This window comes from Rhinolophus sinicus, chromosome 5 (genome assembly GCF_057876585.1).
Source record: "Rhinolophus sinicus isolate RSI-liver-muscle chromosome 5, RSI-T2T, whole genome shotgun sequence".
Classification (NCBI taxonomy): domain Eukaryota; kingdom Metazoa; phylum Chordata; class Mammalia; order Chiroptera; family Rhinolophidae; genus Rhinolophus; species Rhinolophus sinicus.
In genome coordinates, this window is record NC_142505.1 from 7,014,899 (window position 1) to 7,034,614 (window position 19,716).

At 40.1% G+C, this 19,716-nt stretch overlaps 1 protein-coding gene across 5 annotated transcripts in view; it reads right to left on the reverse strand.

The window, feature by feature from the left end:
- The window catches only part of ARIH2 (ariadne RBR E3 ubiquitin protein ligase 2), a 44,052-nt gene that overhangs the window by 22,207 nt on the left and 2,129 nt on the right, over positions 1-19,716 (reverse strand). For 3 of the 5 annotated variants that reach the window (XR_012489569.2, XM_019723911.3, XM_088798150.1), the window contains exons 2-3: positions 18,626-18,687; positions 17,004-17,347 (exon numbers count right to left, since the gene is read on the reverse strand). Coding sequence is in view for 4 of the 5 variants with exons in the window: in XM_019723911.3 (XP_019579470.1) it covers positions 17,004-17,252 (249 nt within the window). In the remaining variant the exon portion in view is untranslated. Of the gene's footprint in view, positions 1-4,806; positions 4,853-17,003; positions 17,348-18,625; positions 18,688-19,716 lie in introns of all 5 variants that reach the window. The other 2 variants (XM_088798151.1, XM_088798152.1) reach the window with 1 other exon arrangement.

Consider the following 19,716-nt stretch of genomic DNA (forward strand, 5'->3'; position numbering starts at 1 on the left):
CTATCCAAAGCAATCTTGAAAGAGCAAAGTTAGAGGACTTATACCATCTGACTTCAACACTTGCTATGAAGCTACAGTAATCAAGCCAGTGGCATAGTGGCTTAAGGACAGGCATATAGATCAATGAAATAGAACAGAGTCTAGAAGTAAACTCATATTTATGGTTAATTTTAAACAGTTGCCAAAGTAACTCAATGGAGGATGGGATAGTCTTTTCAACAAATGGTTCTGGAATAACTAATCATTTTACAAAACAAACAAACAAAACATAGAACAGAGACACTTCATATCACACACAAAAATAACTCAAAATAGTTCACAGACGTAAATGTAAAACTGAAAACTATAAAACTACTACTAGAAAATTTTTGCAACCTTGGTTTAGGCAAAGATTTCTCAGCTGTGACAACAAAACCACAAACCTTAAAAGAAAAATGGATAAATTGGCTTTCTTCAAAATTACTTTTACTCTTCAAAGGCATTATTAAGAAAATGGAAGAGACAAGCCACAGACTGGGAGAAAATAACTGCTAGTCATTTTTTTTTATAAAAGACTTAATTTAGAATATATAAAGAACTCATGCAACTCAGTAAGATGAACCAATTTTTAAAAATGGGCAAAAGACTGGACATTTCACCAAATAGAAGTATGACAACAAATAAGCACAAGAAAAGAGCCTCGGGAGCCGGCCCAGTGGCTCAGGCGGTTGGAGCTCCATGCTCCTAACTCCGAAGGCTGCCGGTTCGATTCCGCATGGGCCAGTGGGCTCTCGACCACAAGGTTGCCAGTTCAATTCCTGCAGTCCCGCAAGGGATAGTGGGCTCTGCCCCCTGCAACTAAGATTGAACACGGCACCTTGAGCTGAGCTGCCTCCCGGATGGCTCAGTTGGTTGGAGCGCGTCCTCTCAACCACAAGGTTGCTAGTCGGACTCCCGCAAGGGATGGTGGGCAGCGCCCCCTGCAACTAGCAATGACAACTGGACCTGGAGCTGAGCTGCGCCCTCCACAACAAAGACTGAAAGGACAACAACTTGACTTGGAAAAAAATGTGGAAGTATACACTGTTCCCCAATAAAGCCCTGTTCCCCTTCCCCAATAAAATCTTAGGAAAAAAAAAAAATTCAAGCTTTGGAGACTCAAATTAGACAGCATAATAAATATTAAAAAAAAAAAAGAGACTCAATCATTCCTCACTAGGGAAATGCAAATTAAACCACAACATGCCACTTCATACTCAGTACAATGATTATAATCCAAAAGACTGACAATACCAAGTTTTAGCAAGGATGCGGAGAGATGGGAACCCATCAGTAATGCTGGTGGGAATGGCAAATAGTAGAGTCACCTCGAAAACAGTTTGGCAGTTTCTTAAAATGCTAAACATACATTTCCCATCTGACCCAGCAATCCCACTCCTAGATATCTACCCAAAAGAAATGAAAACACATGTCCATATAAAGTCCTGGACATGAATGGTCACAGCAGCATATTTCGTAACAGCCCAAAATTGGAAACAACCCAATGTCCATCAACTAATGAATGAATGGATAAACAAAATGTGGTGCATCCATAAAATGGAAAATCATTATTCAGCAATAAAAAGGAAAGCACTACTGACCTGATACAACATGGATGAATCTCAAAAACGTTGTGCTAAGAAGCCAGACACAAAAGACTACATATTGTATGATTCCATTTATATGAAATTTCTGGAAAAGGCAAAACTACAGAAAGAAAAATGATCAGCAGTTGCCTGGGGCTGGGAGTGGGGACTGACTACAAATAAACACAAGGGAACTCTGGGTGATTAGTATGTTCTGTAAGTTAAATTGTGCTGATGGATGCACAGTTGTATAACTTTACTAAAAATCATCTAATGGTATACTTTAAAATGAGCGAATTTTATGAAACATAAATAATACTTCAATAAAGCTACATAAAAACAGATTGGTGGATATACGACAAAGCGTATGTAGCAAAGGTCAGAGACTGTATGATCTAGATGATAAGTATACGGATGCGCACTGTGCAATTCTTTAAACTTCTTTGAATGTTTTAAATTTTTCATAACAGAAGTCGGGGGAAAGTTTGTCAAATTTAATTCAATGACAATCACTTGCATAAACAAATGTCACAGTAAACAAAAGATTGACCCTTACACTACTGCATCAAATAATTCACTTGGACCTTTTACTTACTCCTCAAAACGAAAAATTCAAAGGAGTCTTGAGCAGGTTAAACTGATTATACAACATGAATTTTGGCGTAAGTAGATGAAAACTCTCACATGCATCTGTAATGCTGGTAACTTCACGACACGCTCGCCCTCCCAGACCTCGCCTTACTGCTCCACGGGATGCTCTCCTCCCAGTCTAGTCTGTCAGCTCCTTAAATGTTGCTGTTCCACAAGCTCTCAGGCCTGCCCTCTTCTGATTCCCTGGCGTGTCCCTGAGAAATCACATCCATCCTAATCCTTGGTCAGTGCGACTATAAGCCCCAAAGAATCCCTCTCTCTCTTTTCCTGGGAGCTGGGAAAGGGAGTGTGACTGATCAAGATGGGGAAGGGAGGGTGTGTAGTGGTACAGGCAACCCCCGTATAACACGGCACTTCTATAACATGGTTTCACTCTAACACGGTTCGAGAATTGGGGAAAATCCTCGTACAACACGGCATCCTAGAACACGGTTTGAGAATTAGAGAAATCCCCGAACAACACAGAGCGTAATAGGAGATTTTAAGAGCAAAAGATATCTCGTTTGAAATTTTTCATTTGAGCGTGGATGCCCTATCAGATTTGACTGCAGAATTTAAAAATTTGTTAGAATTTTAAATCCATTTTGTTCGTGGAGTATTAAGTTCAGAGGATGAAGCTATCTTGTCAAAAAGAAAACGCCCTTGGTTAATGGTGCTTAGTAGTGATGGCGGAGAAAACATTATTTAATACATATTAATATGTTATACTTTTGGTGAAAATTGCTTTAGTAAAGATATTTCTCTTAATTATAAAAATATAATAGTATATTTAAAAAATTTTTGGAACCTAACCCCTTTTCGTACTAGTTCTGTTTCACATAACACAGATTCGCATAACGGCATTTTTAGGAACCTAACAACCGCGTTATAGGGGGGTTACCTGTATAAAGTTCATCAAAGACTGAAGGATGCCCTCAAGTCTCTGGTCCAGACAAGGCTTTCACAGAGTCAAAGATGGGGTCAGAGCAGAGGCCAAGTGCAGCCCATTTTCTGTGCCCCCAAAACTGACCCATAATGGGTCAGAAGCCTCTGAGGGAGCTTTCCGTCCAGCTTGAAAGGACTGTGGGGTCACCTGCTGCCATTTAGCCTACATACTACTCTGCATTACCAATCCAATCTAGCTGTGGTTTGCTATTGCATTTACAATCTCAGTACCCTCAGATGTTTGCAGATCTTTATTTCAGGAAGCACTTAGCTACGTGCATGTCAAAAAGCACTTTGCTGCTGTTTCATAGTATTTCTCAAAGGTTGCATGCAAACATCTTACGTCATCCTCTACATTCTGTTTGGGACAGACACAAAAGATACTTCTCTCATACAGGTCCTTAAAATATGTCCACCTATGCATAGATACCTAAAGAAGAAGACTGCTGCCGGGGAATCAAGTTTTCCTTTGTTTTTATTTTTTTATTTTTATAAAGGGGAACGCAGTAAATGTGCCACACAATTCTATCCGTGTTTCCTAAGTAAGGCTTGGGAGGGTGGGGGGTGGCGACCAGGGGAAATCCAGGATACGGGCCAATGAAGCTAAGTGTATCTGCTTCAGCTGCTGTTTCCAGCAAGCCGTTACTGACATGGCTAACAGTGCACGAGTCCACAGCCTCAGCATTTCATTAGATATTCTAGAGGCACTTTCTTCTATGATCTAAGGACTTCAGAGACTACAGAAATGAAACAGTGTAAACATCAAACTGTCAGCTGGGAATGGAGACCATCTTGGCAAGATAAAACTTCAGCATCTGTGTGGCCTCTGAGCTACTCATTACCAGGAGGCAGCTGCAGGATTCAGGAGCTTGGGGAGGGCAACTGCAGCCGCGATTTGGTTATCAGTTTCTACTATGACTTGCTGCCTCGTTCTATGTTTCAACTTATTGTGTGTCTCTTTTCATTAGGTCCCTAAGCAGAAAGCAGACTGTGGTAAAATAATTTTTCAAATCACAGGTCCCCCAAGTCCACCTGAAGTTTGTTAGTAAACAAGCCACAAATTTCTTCTCTGGTTTCCACCAAACCCTTACCCTCCACCTGCCCTCCCCAAATTCAAGTAAGTCTCAATCAAAATTTTGTATTAATCATTGGAGCAAACATTTCTTGATCCCCTCACCACAAAGAACTTAAAATTCCAGAGGGAGATAAATCCTGCTATTGAAGGAAACGATAAGTACACAAGCCATTCTGGACCCTGTCTCCTACACAGCCAAACCAACATCTGTCTTTGAAGAAAATGGTTTAAGAATTTCAGTAAATTTAACAGTTGTTACTTGACGTCTCTTGGATAGTATATGTCCACTATGCAAAACAATGCAGAGCGCATGCTAATTTTCTGTAAGGATCAAGGCCCATACTGAACAGCCTTTGCTTCTGACAACAGTTCCCCAAGGAAACCAGGAGTATGGTCAGTTGTTTCTTCTTCTCTTTAGTCTCCTACAGCTGGTTCACGCTGTCCAGCCCTCAGGGACAAGTTAACAACAACACAGCTTGCAAACAGATTTTCCCCCAGAAAAAAGAAATCCAGCAGCCCACCAAAACTGTCACCAGCCCTTCCCACACTTACCAGTGCCATAGGGAGGATGCAGCTGATGGCAGTGAGCATCAACGGCCTGAAAAAATACAGGTGGTAGTTTCAATTTTTATTTAGAATTCTTACTTGCCAACTGCCTGAAATCTTTTAAGGCTACACGAATGCGTCTCCATGCCTCAGCCTGTGTTAAGCCACTTTGTGGTCCAACGACATTTGCTAACACTAGTGGTCATTCACTACACAGCAGAGATGAAGGAAGGGAGTGACTGCGGGCCAGCTTCTGGGACTCTGGTAGAAAGGGACATGATACAGGAAAACTAGCCTTACAAGATCAAGATGGATGGATTCAGGTCTTGGGGGGTTGGGGGTGAGAAGGTACTGAAGGGATAAGAAGAAACAAGGTTAAAGCACAGAGACAAAGGAGCAGGTGAACAACAGCCTAGAATGGGGCAAAATCAGCAGTGATGGTAGTGGCAGTGGGGTTCAAGGGGGCCTCTGATCTTAAGCAAGGCTCACCCCTGAAGTCTAATTGAAGTGGTAGGCCTTCACCTCTCTTATACTTCACACCTACATACTCTCAGCCTCTAAAAGGTCAGCTCTCTGTTTCCTTTCACTTTTTCTTTAAAGGTTTCCCCAGGGAAACGGCTGACTTGTAATTAAGGCACGCACATGTTATACATGTTTTTAAAAAATCTGATTAATAAACACAAATTTGAAAATTTCTCTCCAGTCTAACTTTAATTCAGTCCCGTTATGGTCTCTGATCATTAAAATCAATACGAAAAAACCCAAGACCTCACTGTAACGAAGTTTTTTATGCAAAATATAGTAAAGCAAAAATATGAAAGTCATCATTCTTTGACCATGAGGGTACTTTTTTTTTCAATTATGAAAAATTCCAAGCATCTACAACAGTGAAGAGTAATGAAACCCATGGATCTATCACCCAGCTCCAACATCAACTCATGGCCAGGCCCACTGTGCCTGCACCTCAGCTATCCCCTGCCCTCTAAGATTATTGTGAAATAAATCCCAGCCAGCAGATCTTGTAGGGTGCATTTCAATGAAAAGCCTTTGGGAAGTACTTAGCACAAAAGGCTGGTTACAGCCCCTTCTAAAATCCTAGGTTTGCTAGGGGGGTGCCATATAGGCAGGATGACCACCATTTCTGCAAACTAAGGTCATGTCCAGTAACCACAACCAAAACAAATGCAGACAAAGAGTTGATCGCCAATGAACTGCACATAGTAGGGCTAAAGGCCAAGTCTCCTACCATGTTCCTGCAGCTACAGCCCATCTTGTCCAAAAATGATTACAATCAATGTTCTGTCTCTTCCAGCTACTGCTGCTGTGAAGAGGCAAAGGAGAGGGAATACCAAAGACCATCTCGGCAGCACCGTCCTGGCCCATCTTTTCCAGAGGACACCTCAGAGGCTAACAGATCTTACTGACAAAGCCACAGGCTCCAATAGCACGTTTCAAAGACAGAGCTACTGACTGCTGTCCTTAGCTATGTTCAAAACATATAGCACTATCTTTATAACCTTTCTGTTTATGTAAAACTCCATCATAATGGAAACTCCTTGAGGGTGGAGATTTTTAAAAACGATTTCCTTCTCTGCCACACCCAGGCACCTGGAACAATGCCTGTGCCAGTACTAGGTTCTAGATGCTACCACGACCCTCTGCTCGTCATCTGTGGTCTGGTCTCAAATCACTGTCCAGCCACATCCTCCTCCACAGCCCTGGCAGGCACAGAGGTCTCCCAAGCCCTCAGGGAACTCAGGAAGAGCCCACACACAGCTCCTCAGAGGAAGGTTTAAAAAAAAAGGGATGCAGGGCCAAGAGGTCTTCTGAGGGTTGCAAGAGGACACATGCTGACAGGAGGCAAAAATCAAACCTGGGTTAGGGAGAGGAGCCAGAGGAAGGACTGCAGGCTGGAGTCTGGAGAAGCTACTTTAAGTTTTTCAACAGAGCAAGATAATCAAAGTGATGCTTTTAGTGGATGTATCAGAAAAATATGAAATAGCAGAAAAAGTTTTATTAATTTATACCTCCTCTTTCACCATTCTAAAAAAGGAGGGGCAGAAACTAAAGGCAAAGAGATCTTTAAGTTATTTTATGGTAGAGGTTAAACTACTTTCCCATCTCTTAGTGTCTATCTAAAAGTTAAAACAACAGAAGGCACGCAGGAAACACTTCTTTATTGGGAATCAACAAAAAATTCTTAACCTATCCCAATTACCAATGAATGAAGAAAATCAAATCGTTCATAAAAAGCACTTGGATGAAAAAGACCACCACCTGCCAGCCCATCCCCCACCCCGACCGTCACCCTCCCCGTCTTCCCACTCAGGAGAAATGTCTATCAGCCATTTGTCTAGGTTCTTCTGGTTGTTTCAATATCGCTGAGTACGTCCATAGTTCTCCACCAGACTTAGTTTACTTACACCACTCCCTACCTCTCCCTTCCAAGCCCAGCTTTCTAGTGTTTAAATCACTATTTAATCCTCTGTCCGTTAACCTTTATATCTTTACGACATTGTTTCCCAGACCAGAATTGCATTTTTCTTCCTTGTGCTTCCATGTTACTACTCTTGGGCCACTCAGAGAACGCTCCTATGTTAGGCATGAATACACTGTCAATTACTCACATTTGTGTCACGTGTGTTTGCTTTACATTTGGCTTGTGACTTTTTTTGAGTGTAGTTTTTCTGCTTTGTGTGTGAATTCTAATTCCCTCGTAAAGAGTTCTATGGTTTCTTCACCGTATCACAACTATCTTCCAGCTTCTTCATTCTACTTATTGCTTGGAATCCACCCCATTCCTAGTCCTGAAGACACTGTTCTTGAATCTCACCAAAATTCTGTTCAAATGTGGGCTGACTGCTTTGCAGGCCTGGGGAGACTTTTCTGTGTTCTACTGGATTAGTCCAACCATTCCTTGAATTCTTTCTTTTCCTCTTTTTTCGATTTTCACATGCAAATAACTACGTCATTTAAAAGGTACAAGGGAAGTAAATTTTAGAAGTCCTTCAACGCCTGGAAATGATTTTATTTTGCACTTTAGGTGTAAAACCATTTCCCCTCAGGACTTTGAAGACTTGCTGCATTGTCTTCTGGTTGTCACTGTTGCTGATGAAGCATCTGGTTCCCATTTCTTTTAGATGACTTGGTATATCTTTATGGAAACTTTTCTGTTTATCCATGTTTTTCTGAAACATCACAGTGACAACTACAGCAGTGGGTCTTTCTTTATTCTTCTGGGCAAGGGGTAGACCCTTTCAATACGAAGACTGCTCCTCTCTTTAGCTCCTGGAAATTTTCTTCTTATACTTTTTAGTGTTTTACTCCTTTCAATATTTTGTTCTCAATTTCCAGAAATTCTAGTAGATGTTAGATCTTTAGATTGAGCCTCTGTCTGTTTTATATATATATGTATGTGTATATACATATATACACATATATATGTATATATATACACTTTCCTGTATTTTGGCTTTATTCTGAGAGATTTTCTTGATTTTATCTTCTATCTACAGAATCTTTAACTTGGCAAACCCATAATTCATCTCCACAATATCTTTTTATTTTGATTGTTTCTTCCTGATGGCATCTGATTATATTATGGACGCCACATCTTCTTGACTATCTTGGAGAATACTAAATAGTGTGGTTTTAAAAACAAGCAAAATTATCTACTGGTCTGTTTCGGCTAAGGCCAATTTTTCTGTTTCTCTTTTATTCTGCATATTTTCCTCAACTGTCTGGTGATTCTTGGGTTAGCCATTCACATTAAAAAATGAAGCGTCACCAAAAAGAAAAAAAGAAAAAAGAATGAAGTACTGATACAGGCTACAACTTGGATAAACCTAAAAAACATGCAAAGTGAAAGCAACCAGACATAAAAGGTCATATATTGCATAATTTATATGACATATGTAGAATAGGTAAATCCATAGAAACAGAAAGCAGATTAGTGGTTGCCAGGGGCTGAGAGGAGTGGAGAGTAAATGCTTAATAGGTGCCAGGTTTCCTTCTGGGGTAATGAAAATGTTTTAGAACTAGATGAAGATGGTGGTTGCACAACACTGTGACTGTACTAAATGCCACTGAATTGTATACTTTAAAATGTTTAATTTTAGGTGAATATTACAATTTTAAAAGGCAGGGGGAGGCGTGTGTATCAGAAAAACAAATCCTACCTCTGTGTACATGGACAGAGCCGTCAATCGACAGGCTTTGCTTTAGAGTGATCAGAAGCAGCTATTACTCAAGACTCAAGGGCCGCCCAAATGACCAAAAAGGTCAGCTAAGTCTCACGTTTTCTAAGGGCCCTATTTCTCCCTATTTCTCCAATTTCGTAAAAATAAGCAGATTATTTTGCCTGACGACAAAGTGGGTGTCAGGCTGAGTGATCTACATATAGACCATTAATTAATTCTCCCCTGTGAAGCACACTTATCTCTTCCAGCCCTTGTAAGTCAAAGCCCACAGCCTCTTCAAAGATCTGCTGGACAAACTGGCTCCCCTGTGCAGTGATGTCCCCACATGTGACCCCAACCTGTTCTCTGTTGTTATGAGTTTATAACATGTATATGCCTTTACTTTCATTTTCATGGTATTTAAAAATGGAGGAGCACCCCATATTTACCTCATGTTCTTCAATAACCTCTCTCTCCCTGCCCTCCCCAAATCTCCAGGCAACCAACCACTGATTTACTTTCCTTTACAACAGATTTGGCATTTTCCAGAATTTTATATGATTGAAATCATAAAGTATTTACTCTTTGCTCCCCTGGGATCCCTCATGCAGCACAGTTATTTTGAGATTTATCAATGATGCTTATCTGAGCAGTTCACTCTTTTTATAATGCTAAGTATGTTGTTCTACAGGCATGCCATTATTTGTTTGTTTATCTGTTTGTGGATATTTGGGTTGTTTCCAGTTTTTGGCTATTACAAACAAAACTGCTAAAGACATCTGAACACCAAACAAAAACAAATGGAGGGGGACAAAGGTATGTGAGGGCAGCCAACCAGCTTGAAGTAGAAGCCAACATAAATAAGCTAGCCAAAAAGATTCAATGTGCTCTACTACAAGTGTCATACAATTCAAAACTTTTAAAACATTCACACTGTATTTATGATTGCAGACACCATTAGTCATTTTTACAGCTACTTACTCGTATTATCAACATGGACATAAGAACCCACTTTCATCTTGACAATCAATGAAATATGGAGTTACACTTAGACATCAAAAATATTACAGGAAACCTATCCAATTTGAAAGTATAGTTGGGCAGTAGCTATCCTACCCCCCACCCCCCCACCCCCGGTTACAAAACCAGTCCACTGAATGGTGGGCACATCCTTTCAGCCACCAAAGAAAGGACGCACTCCTCTCTCCTCACTTCGAAAGCCTGAATCATTTCAGTTTTTTTGTACTTCCATGTGAATATAATGGAAAATATCTTGCTTCACCTCTGAGTTCCATTAGAGACGTTTCATTACGTCTGCATAAAGGTTAGGCTTCTGTATGAGAACTGCCGAAACTAATTCTGAGATGCACCCACACCGGGAACCACACATCCATTGGGTAATACCCTGTCTCAACTTAGAAATCAGCTGGCTTCATGGAAGCCCTTTGACAAGCATGTCCTCTATTTGCAAATGGGAGCATACAAAAATAGAGCTTTGGGGTTATTTCTCAAAGTTTGCATTTATTGACTGGACTTACACAATCAGATCAACAAGCAACACTTAATGAAAACAAAAAAATAACCAGGCATTTTTCTAGGTGCTATTATACGAAGAAAAAAATGTGGACCTCTATCTCAAAGAGTTCAAGTTTACAAACAACTAATTTCCAATCAGCACAAGTACATACCAAGAAACATGCATACAGTGCTACAGAGACAAGAGTATCTGATTCTGCCTGGGGATCAAGGAGGGCTTCATGGGAAAAGGGAGTCAAGGGTAAATCTTCAGTTTCCAGCTTGGTGAATGGTGGTATCACCAATTAAGATAGAGAATCCAGGAAGCTAAGTTTGACGGTACTGCAGTTATTTTGGAGCAAAAGGAGGCAAGGTTATCTGCAGACTCTGGAAAACGATGATGAGAGCATTTAAAAGACTGGTAAAAGCTTAAAATAGGAGATAAATGAGTTGGGTAGAGCATATACTGGCCAGGAAAGAAACTGCTAGTCAAAGAGAGCAACTTTCCCAGATACAGGGGCCACTCTATGTTCACGATTATAAGAACAGCTCTGTTCTCCTGTTAAAATCTCCAAACAAACCTCTCCCTCATCCCACCTGTATTTTCTCTAATTTATGGTTGATAACTTGTGGTTATTACGTAAAACCATTTCATGTTTATAAAGATTTGTGATAGTTCAGAGAAAAGGGAACACAACCTAAGCTACAAATTCTGAAAACTCATGTCAGATTAAGTAATCAAGCCACAGGGCAGACACATTTCAGGAGGAACAACATAAGAAACTTCCGCTATCTTACTCTGTACCTTTCTCAAATCTTTCCTACAACTCTTCGCTCTTTTGGGCAGAAAAATCTAATCCTTCAAATTTTTCCTAGAGTAGTAGGGACAAAGAAAAGGAGGGAGAGAGGGAGAGGGAGAAGGAGAAGGAGAGGGAAAAGGAGAGAGGGAGAGAGGGAGGGGGGGAGAGAGAGAGAGATAGAGATATTGGGACAGAGCAAAAATTAAATTGGGGGGGTGCCTCAACAACAAAGACCCCTGAAATCAACTAAACACTTCATTACATAGTGCTGTCAATGAGGTCACAGCCCAAACACAGTAGTCAACCAGAAATGTAAAAACGACAGGCTATATGACCCTGTATTCTTTTCCCGGTCCCAATTCAACATTCATTTTATGTTAGTTTTACTTTTCTTATCAGTGGGCCCCAGATGCTTCAGATAAAGGCAAAGGAATCCAAAGTACACAACCCAACTACTACATGCATACTCAGGCATCAGTCAACAACATGTCACGTAGAACCTTCCTCCATGTGGCTCCTACCGTGACTTAAAGCACACAATCCTAAGGTGCTTTGAAGGAACCACAGCAAACACGTGAAAGCAACATTCCCACTGTTCTGCTCTTGCCCTGCCTCCACTGTGATCCAGCATTTGCATACTCATGTGCCAGGCACTTGACACACATTACTTCATTTTAAAGCTGTGAAGGAGGTATTATCATCATTTTATAGATGAGAACACTGAAGTTTGGAGATGTTGAGAAACTTGCCCAAGTAGGCAGAAAAGGGACTGGAAACCAGTCATCTGACCACAAGCACAGGCTCTGGCCAAGTCCCAATGCACACAAAGGCCACATCCACGAAAATGCTCACAGCAATATAACCAGTGCCCCACAACTGTAACATGTAAGTACTCACCGACATGCCCAATGCAGAAAGCTGCAGCAAGTTTTGGTTCAAGAATAAGATGGTATATGCTATACGGTCATTTAAAGTAATTTATGAGAATGAAGTAAAAACAACGAAATGTTTCAAGTGTACATGAAAATACATGTACATAATGATTACTAGAATGTAATGCCGACCAAGTTAGGGATTTTTGTCTGTTTTGTTCACAGCTATTGCTCCAGTACCTGGCACATAGTAGGTGCTCAATAAATATTGGTTGAATGAAGGAATGAATTACAGTGCAGTAACATTATGTATGAATATGGACAATACCTGAAGGATTATAAGGAAGAAAACTTTTATTTTAGGTTAATGGAATTATGAATGATACTTAATATTGTAGTAACAGCTCAACAACAAAAAAAGTAATATAAATAAATTCAGCATAAGAACACAAGTATGGCATTAGAATCACCCCTTGATTACACATGGTTTACAAGGTTGCTGAGGTGGTGTAAAAGCACAATAGAAAGACCAGAATGAAAGCTGGCCTTGAATCTGATGAAGAGCTCCTTTTCTGGAAGGTGGTGAGCTGTTGTGTGTGGTGCCAAGTACACAGTAAGCACACAGTCAGTGATGACAATAACCTTTCTAAGCTGGCGAGATAGGGACAGCTTTAGCACTAGCTGAACTTAGACAATTCTCAATGTCACTCTGGACATTTCTCATCTCCCTTTAAAAAATAAATTTATACATGAGTAAAACACACATCAGACTTACAAACTATACAGCATCGTGAAGTATGTCAACATAACCAATAAAAACCAACTATTTGGAACACAGGAATTTAATCTAGATTCTACTGAGATACAAGCATGCAAAGAAAACTGACATCAGGTCGTAAAAATAGAAATCGGATAGCTGCTCAGCTCACAAACACTCAGTTACTATGCCCAGCTTAAAGATACTTTCCCATGAGTAGTAACAAAAAAAAACCATTACTCAGTTAATAAATATATAAATAAAAATGGTCTTAAAAGTCAGCTACATCAGGACATAAAAAAGTTAATTTAATAAATAAAATTAAAGTCTTTGCCAGGTATTATACACAAACTTGGTGCCACTTAAGAAAAAGACTAAATATAAGGTACTTTGTGTTAAGAACGTCAATTGCTCATGTTACAAGTGACAAATGCATAGAAATCAGGTTGTTTTGAACATGGGACTATAAAGACTTCTGCACTTGAATCAGAAGCCCTGAAAACTCACTATGATTCATTCACAAAGGGGAAAAATGATCCACCGAAGACCCTGAGACATTTTCCAGCCACATTTTGCTGAGTAACAAACACTAGATTTTAAAATAAATTCAAGAGGGCGGCAGAATCGTGTTCTAGGTAACATTTTTCCAGCTCTACTTCAGTTAACACAGCAATTCATAAAGCAAGAAGAATTGTAGTAAAAACACCAATACCAGCTTATTTCTCTAATCCTATCCGGGGAATATGAGGCTTGAGAAGTGAGCAGCGCAGTTCAGCGCTGAAGTTTACAAACTCTGTTCCTTGCTTCCAGTGGTAAAGCCACTTCAGTCCGCATTCATGCTCTGCCGTGCTTTATTCCTTTTCGCCTATCCATTCAGTCTCCTACTCCAGCCCAGAAGGTAACTTTCCTACCCCCATGCTTATCGACCCCTGGGGTCTGGACTTCTGTTCCCTGCTCGGCCCTTCTACCACACCTTCAAGGTTCTCCTGTCAACACAAAGCTCAGATAGTTCACTGTACTCCAGGGACTAGATCTGGCGCAAAGTAAACTATTTCTTCTCCCTTCTTAAGCAATTGGGTGGGGCCCTGAACAACATTCCGCCTCTCCAGCCCACACCCCTAACTCGCTGCTGAGAGGAGCACCCCATGCGGCACCCACTTCTGGCCTGTCACCAACGAAAGCAGCCTGGGCTCCGTCTAGGGCTCTACCATGGCTGAGCCCTGTCCTGAGGGGCAGCTATTTGATAGCAAATGCCTCATGAGCTTCATGGAACAGTAGTACTAAGAGGATTCACTGAATGACAAAAATTCTTCTTAGCTAACTACTGCACATACTGCAGTAAAAATGCCTGTTGCTACTAGAAAGGACCTCTCTCACCTATAGTAACAATAATCTTTGTGCAAGTTTCATATAAAAATGTAGTGTGTAAAAAAGGTAACTTGGTTTTCTTTGAAGACTCATACGTGATCACTAAAAAACTGTCAGAGATTTTCTCCCTCCTACAACACAACACTTCACTTGGCAATCATCTCATCTCCGATGACTATTACATTTGCATAGGATAGCTCATTCTAAAAAGAATGCTTCTTGTTTTGCCATTATTTGAACACCAGTAGTTTCCCCTCAGTCACAGATAAGCGTTTTCTGTTGTCTGTGCTCAGCCTTGATCTGATTTTTCTGGGCATTTTCCTTTCTCAGTCTTACTCATGGACCAGTCCCAGAACACATACAGGAAGTTACCGTCTCACACCAAATGCCCTCACTAAACCGAAAGCCCAGTGTCTCAAACAATTGGGGATTTTTTTTACATCAAATCCCAAAAGGCAATAAAAGGCTAACTTTATGCTAGACTATGGCTCATCCATAGGCAACTGCCAGCACACACAAGATGAGTAACACGGACATGAGTTATCAGTGAAAAATTCAAGCCACTCCTCAAACTCAGATAGCTTTTGTTCATACACAGCTTTTCAAAAGCCTACATAACTTTAAACCACACACGTCACATCTCCTAGCAGGGACTAGGGACTAGGAAATCTAGCTCACACCAATAGCATCAACGACTGTCATCAACAGTCAGCAAAATCCGCAAGTATCCAAGAAATTAGATGAAACATTAGGACAGGAATAATTAGATGAAACACTGTGACAGGAATAATGGGGGAGGGCAGGTATAAAGTAGTTTCTGCCCTCCAAGAAGTAACAATCTAGTTGGAGAGATCATGCAAAAATATGTGGAAAAAGTAAAACAACATAAAGCAGTCAGCCTACAGTATATGATCTAATACGCATGAGCTGTAACATCTGGGCACTGAGACCAAAGGCGGGCACGACCACTGTGTTCTAGGGCGTCTCCAGGAAAAGCTCAGGGAAAGCACAAGCAAGACTTTAAGGGAGCCATGAGAGTACTGAGAGGTAAGAAGGGCTTTCTAGGAGGAGAAGGTTTATTAGAGGGCTGACCATATGTCAGTCTAATAAGGAAGAATGTAAAACGGTAAATTTCACGTATGTGTATTTTACAATAGAGGAAAAAAGGAGGAAAGACAGGTGCTTCAGTCCCTCAGCTGTCTCTAGCAGGGTAGGAAAGTCAGCACAGAGGGCTTGACAACGGAGAATTGCTATGCACAGATACAAACATCCTGATGAACTCGGTCGACTGATACTGTCCAATGCATAGCTGCACATCTGCCAATTCCTTTTCTAATTTTTAAACACCAACAATGCGTATAACCTGACAATATGATTAAACCAAAAGAAACTAGTGGACCAGATAGGGAGAGGTGTACATGATGAGGAAGAGACCTGCTGCCTCTTTGCCACTAGGGAGATGCTGTCTGGAAACAGAGGTCCCAGCAGCTTTGCTGAGCTGTGGTGCAGAAATCCCAAACCCAGAGGTTCCAACGGGTCTTTCTTCAGGTTTTCTGCTGAGCACAAGAGAGGAAGTCTGCAATCACTTCGACGAGTGAATTACAATAAAGTTCTAGCTTTCAGCTTCTAGCTTGTTGCTGATAAAGCCCTGAGTATCTAAATCCAAGGTATTAGCCTTTGCTGGCCACCAGGGAAAAAAAAATCCCTAAACTAGTAGATAAAGCAACTGTCCTAGAAATCACACATTGCACACCTTAGTTATTTTCCTTTAAATACCAACAAGAAAATTATTTGGTTGAAATTATGCCAATGTGCCCCTGATCTTCTATTTGGGCAGGCAACAAAAATCCATATAATAGTTCCAGAAGGAAGGTCAGGGAAAACAGTAAAGTAAGAGAAATGTCCCCATTTATATAATGACCAACATCAGAGAAACGTGGTGGGAAATTGTCCAAATGGCCATAAGAATACCCACCGTACACAGTTCTATGTGAATGTACTATGTACTGCTGCAATATCACGGGCTACAAAACATACACAGCCAGGGCAATGACTGGCCCGAGGGGCAAGACATTGCAAAGTACGCCAGTTCAACTGTTAAAAATAAGAGTCTTGCTGGAATAACCAATTTTATTAATTCTTTTAAAATTCTTTTAAATATAAATATCCCCGCCCCAAAATCAGTTAAATACAAGCTATGAGAACTTTATTCTTACAATTATTACGAAAATCTCTTTCAACATTAAGCATTAGTCATCAGTATATGAAACAAATGAGCTCATTACCCCCAGAGACACAGATTATTCAGGGCAAACTGAGGATCTAGGTACTTCTCAAAACATTTACCAGTTACTCACACATGGTTGTGTAGAAGATGGTGATCTGATGCTTATCATTACCTTACCTACTAAAGTTTCGTAAGACTTACTTTCTGAAACAAATGTTAATCTATGCAATTCTGCTACTCGTACTCTGAACTATTATCTCCTGTATCCACCCCACCCCTCCTTTCTAATTCTTAGCAGTCCGTAAATACACATATGTTAGAAAACAAAGTAAATGCATCAAATGTGTCCAAATGATGCAACGTATACTTAAGTTTGATTCCAAGCTACAGGGCCATTCAGCCAGTCTGGAGGAAATGGTGGTTAACAACAGCTCACATTTAGCTTTAATTGGGGGGATTCCACTTGGAACTGATAGTAAGGCTCACCTTTAGGACAGAGGCTAAGCTGGTCATGTGGTCATTGAGGGCACCCTCGGACTCCTTGTAGGTCAAGCAGGTGAACTGGTACTCCTCAGGATCAAAAGCGTCGGCCCCCTGCTGCTCCACATCGCTGGCTACTCCCACGTAATAGTCTTCTATGTCACCAGGGTCCTCATCCTCTTCCTCTTCCTCACAATTGGGGTCATAGTCCTCCTCATTGCTATCAGACCCCTGGCTATTCATGTCCACGGACATCTTAGCATCCAGCCAAGTTGCAGATCAGGAAAGCAGGGTTTTTCCCCTCCCCCCAAACTTTACCACTTTCTCAAATGCATTCGTGTTTTTGTCTTCTAAAGGAGAAAAAGAAAAAAAAAGTGTTACTCGCCCTGTGAGAAGTTCTAACAGAAACCATTCAAAAATCAAAATGGCATAGCCCTGGCCCTCACCCTACTATGGCCTGTTCCCAGCTCTCGTCCCATACAGGTAACCTCATCATCATCTTCCTGCCCAGGCTTATCAAGGGGAAACCCTTTCCTGGAGGGGAAGAAGCAGCTGACAATGCTAACTTCACATGACAGAGTGAGGCCGTCTGCTCCATGTCAATGAGTCCGATTCCCATGGACTTGTCCTTCCTGCCAGTCTTTACCAGAGAAGCACATCCCACAGCTGGATGCCCACCACGGGAGCAATCTAAAGGTTTGAACTACCAAGGTTTAAAATCTCTTTGCTAATCATGCCCCACTTAGTGGTGACACAGACAGTAAATAGGGACACAGTTCCTTCCCACTACAATATGCAGGAAAAGAATATTAATCTTTCACAGACACTGCTCTAAGATATCTGGAAAACAGGTGTATTGTTAGTGAAGAAAAAGTAAAACCCACATCATTCTTCAACATTCTCCTCTAGTCTGCAAAGTTAATTGATTTCTCAGTTTTAAAGAGTTCTACTGATCCTTTAAAAGGGGGTTCTTACAGGCAAAGAACTGACCCAATAGTGAAAGGATCAAAGCTAGGGAAAATCAGAATGTATTTAGGGTAAAGAAATGAGTTTAAATGGAAACAGCTACTGAAAAATCTTCACATGTCAAAATGCTACTCAATTACATATAAATGAATCGAGAACACTAGTTGAGAAAAGAAAACAATCAAAACTACTAACTGCATCTCAAGGAACAGTATCAAATAGTGACTTAAACCTAAAAACTAACAGAACCTTAAAATGCAAGAGCATTTGGATTGAATGGTATGTAAATAATTTTAATAACTAAATCTGGATTAAATATAAATGTTGAGTCTATCTGAAGTAGAAAATATCTCAAAAAAATCAACCATAATTAAAACAAAGAATAAAAATGAATATATACTAAATATGTAAGCAGTCTACAGGACTGCAGAGCCGCCTTTTAACGATATAATGAAAAATCATATAATGAACTTTAAGTTTGATGATAACTATAAATACCCATTTTTTAAAAAAAATCACATCAATGAGAAGGCAGTAAATATAATATTTGCAATTTGACTTTCAACAAATTATATTATATGATAGAACCACCTACTCACAACTGAACTTAACTGTGGTATTTTTCTTTTAGGAGAAAACGTTAGTTTTGAAATAAAAAATACCTGCAATTCTTGAAGATCTTTCAGGAAGATGTCACCCAAATAGTCTGTCATATAATTTCCATCTAAAATGAAGAGAGAGAATTCTAGTTACATATTTTTAAACTGATATCCTACTTTTGTATGTATTTTTTAAAAAGCAAAGACATTTGAAAGGACAAGCAGCAAGGGTCCAGGGTAAATATGAAACTACAGCTGACTCTTGAACAACATAGGTTTGAGATGCGCAGGTCCACTTATGTGTGGATTTTTTTCAATAAATACTGTAAATGTATTTTCTCTTCCTTAATGTTTTCTTAAATTTTTTTCCTCTAGCTTACTTTATTGTAATAATATAGCATTATATATATATATATATATATATATATATATATATATATATATCATACAAAATGTGTTAATTGACTGTTTTAAGGCTTCTGGTCAATAGCAGGCTATTATTAGTAGTTCAGTTTTGGGGGGAATCAAAGGTAGTCACAGATTTTCAATTGCGCAGGAAGTCAGCACCCCTAACCCCCACGCTGTCCAAGGGTCAGCTGTATTTTCTTATATGTCCCACAGAAATCCCTGTCATAATTATATTGACAAGAGTTACATGGCTGTCTAAAAAAAAAAAGTATTCAAAGTAAACAGCTGACAACTTTACCTGGGATACTGGTGATGGAAATGGATACCCAATTCCTTCCCTCAGTTTGAAAGCCCACCACCTTACCCCTATTTCCTCTTGTTCAGAATCCCTGAATTTACCACAATTTCAATCCTGAGTGTTGGAGGTTGACAAAGTAAATTGTAACTGACTTGAAACAGAACTTTTACTATCAAATCACCTCCACTGTGGCAATCTAACACAGAATACTGGCAAGATTTCAGATCTCACTATACTCATGAAAAAATTAGTTTCAAATAAAAAAAAGTTCCATACAGGATGCCACCAGGCAATATTAACACCCATTTCTCACCTCTCTTCTGACATGCTCAAGGGCCACCTGACTTTCTCAAAGATACAGATCCCGCTATCCCAGACTAGACAATTACTATCTGCTTACTCAATTGAAAATTTTATGTCTATTTTTTTTATCCTTTACAATTTCTTG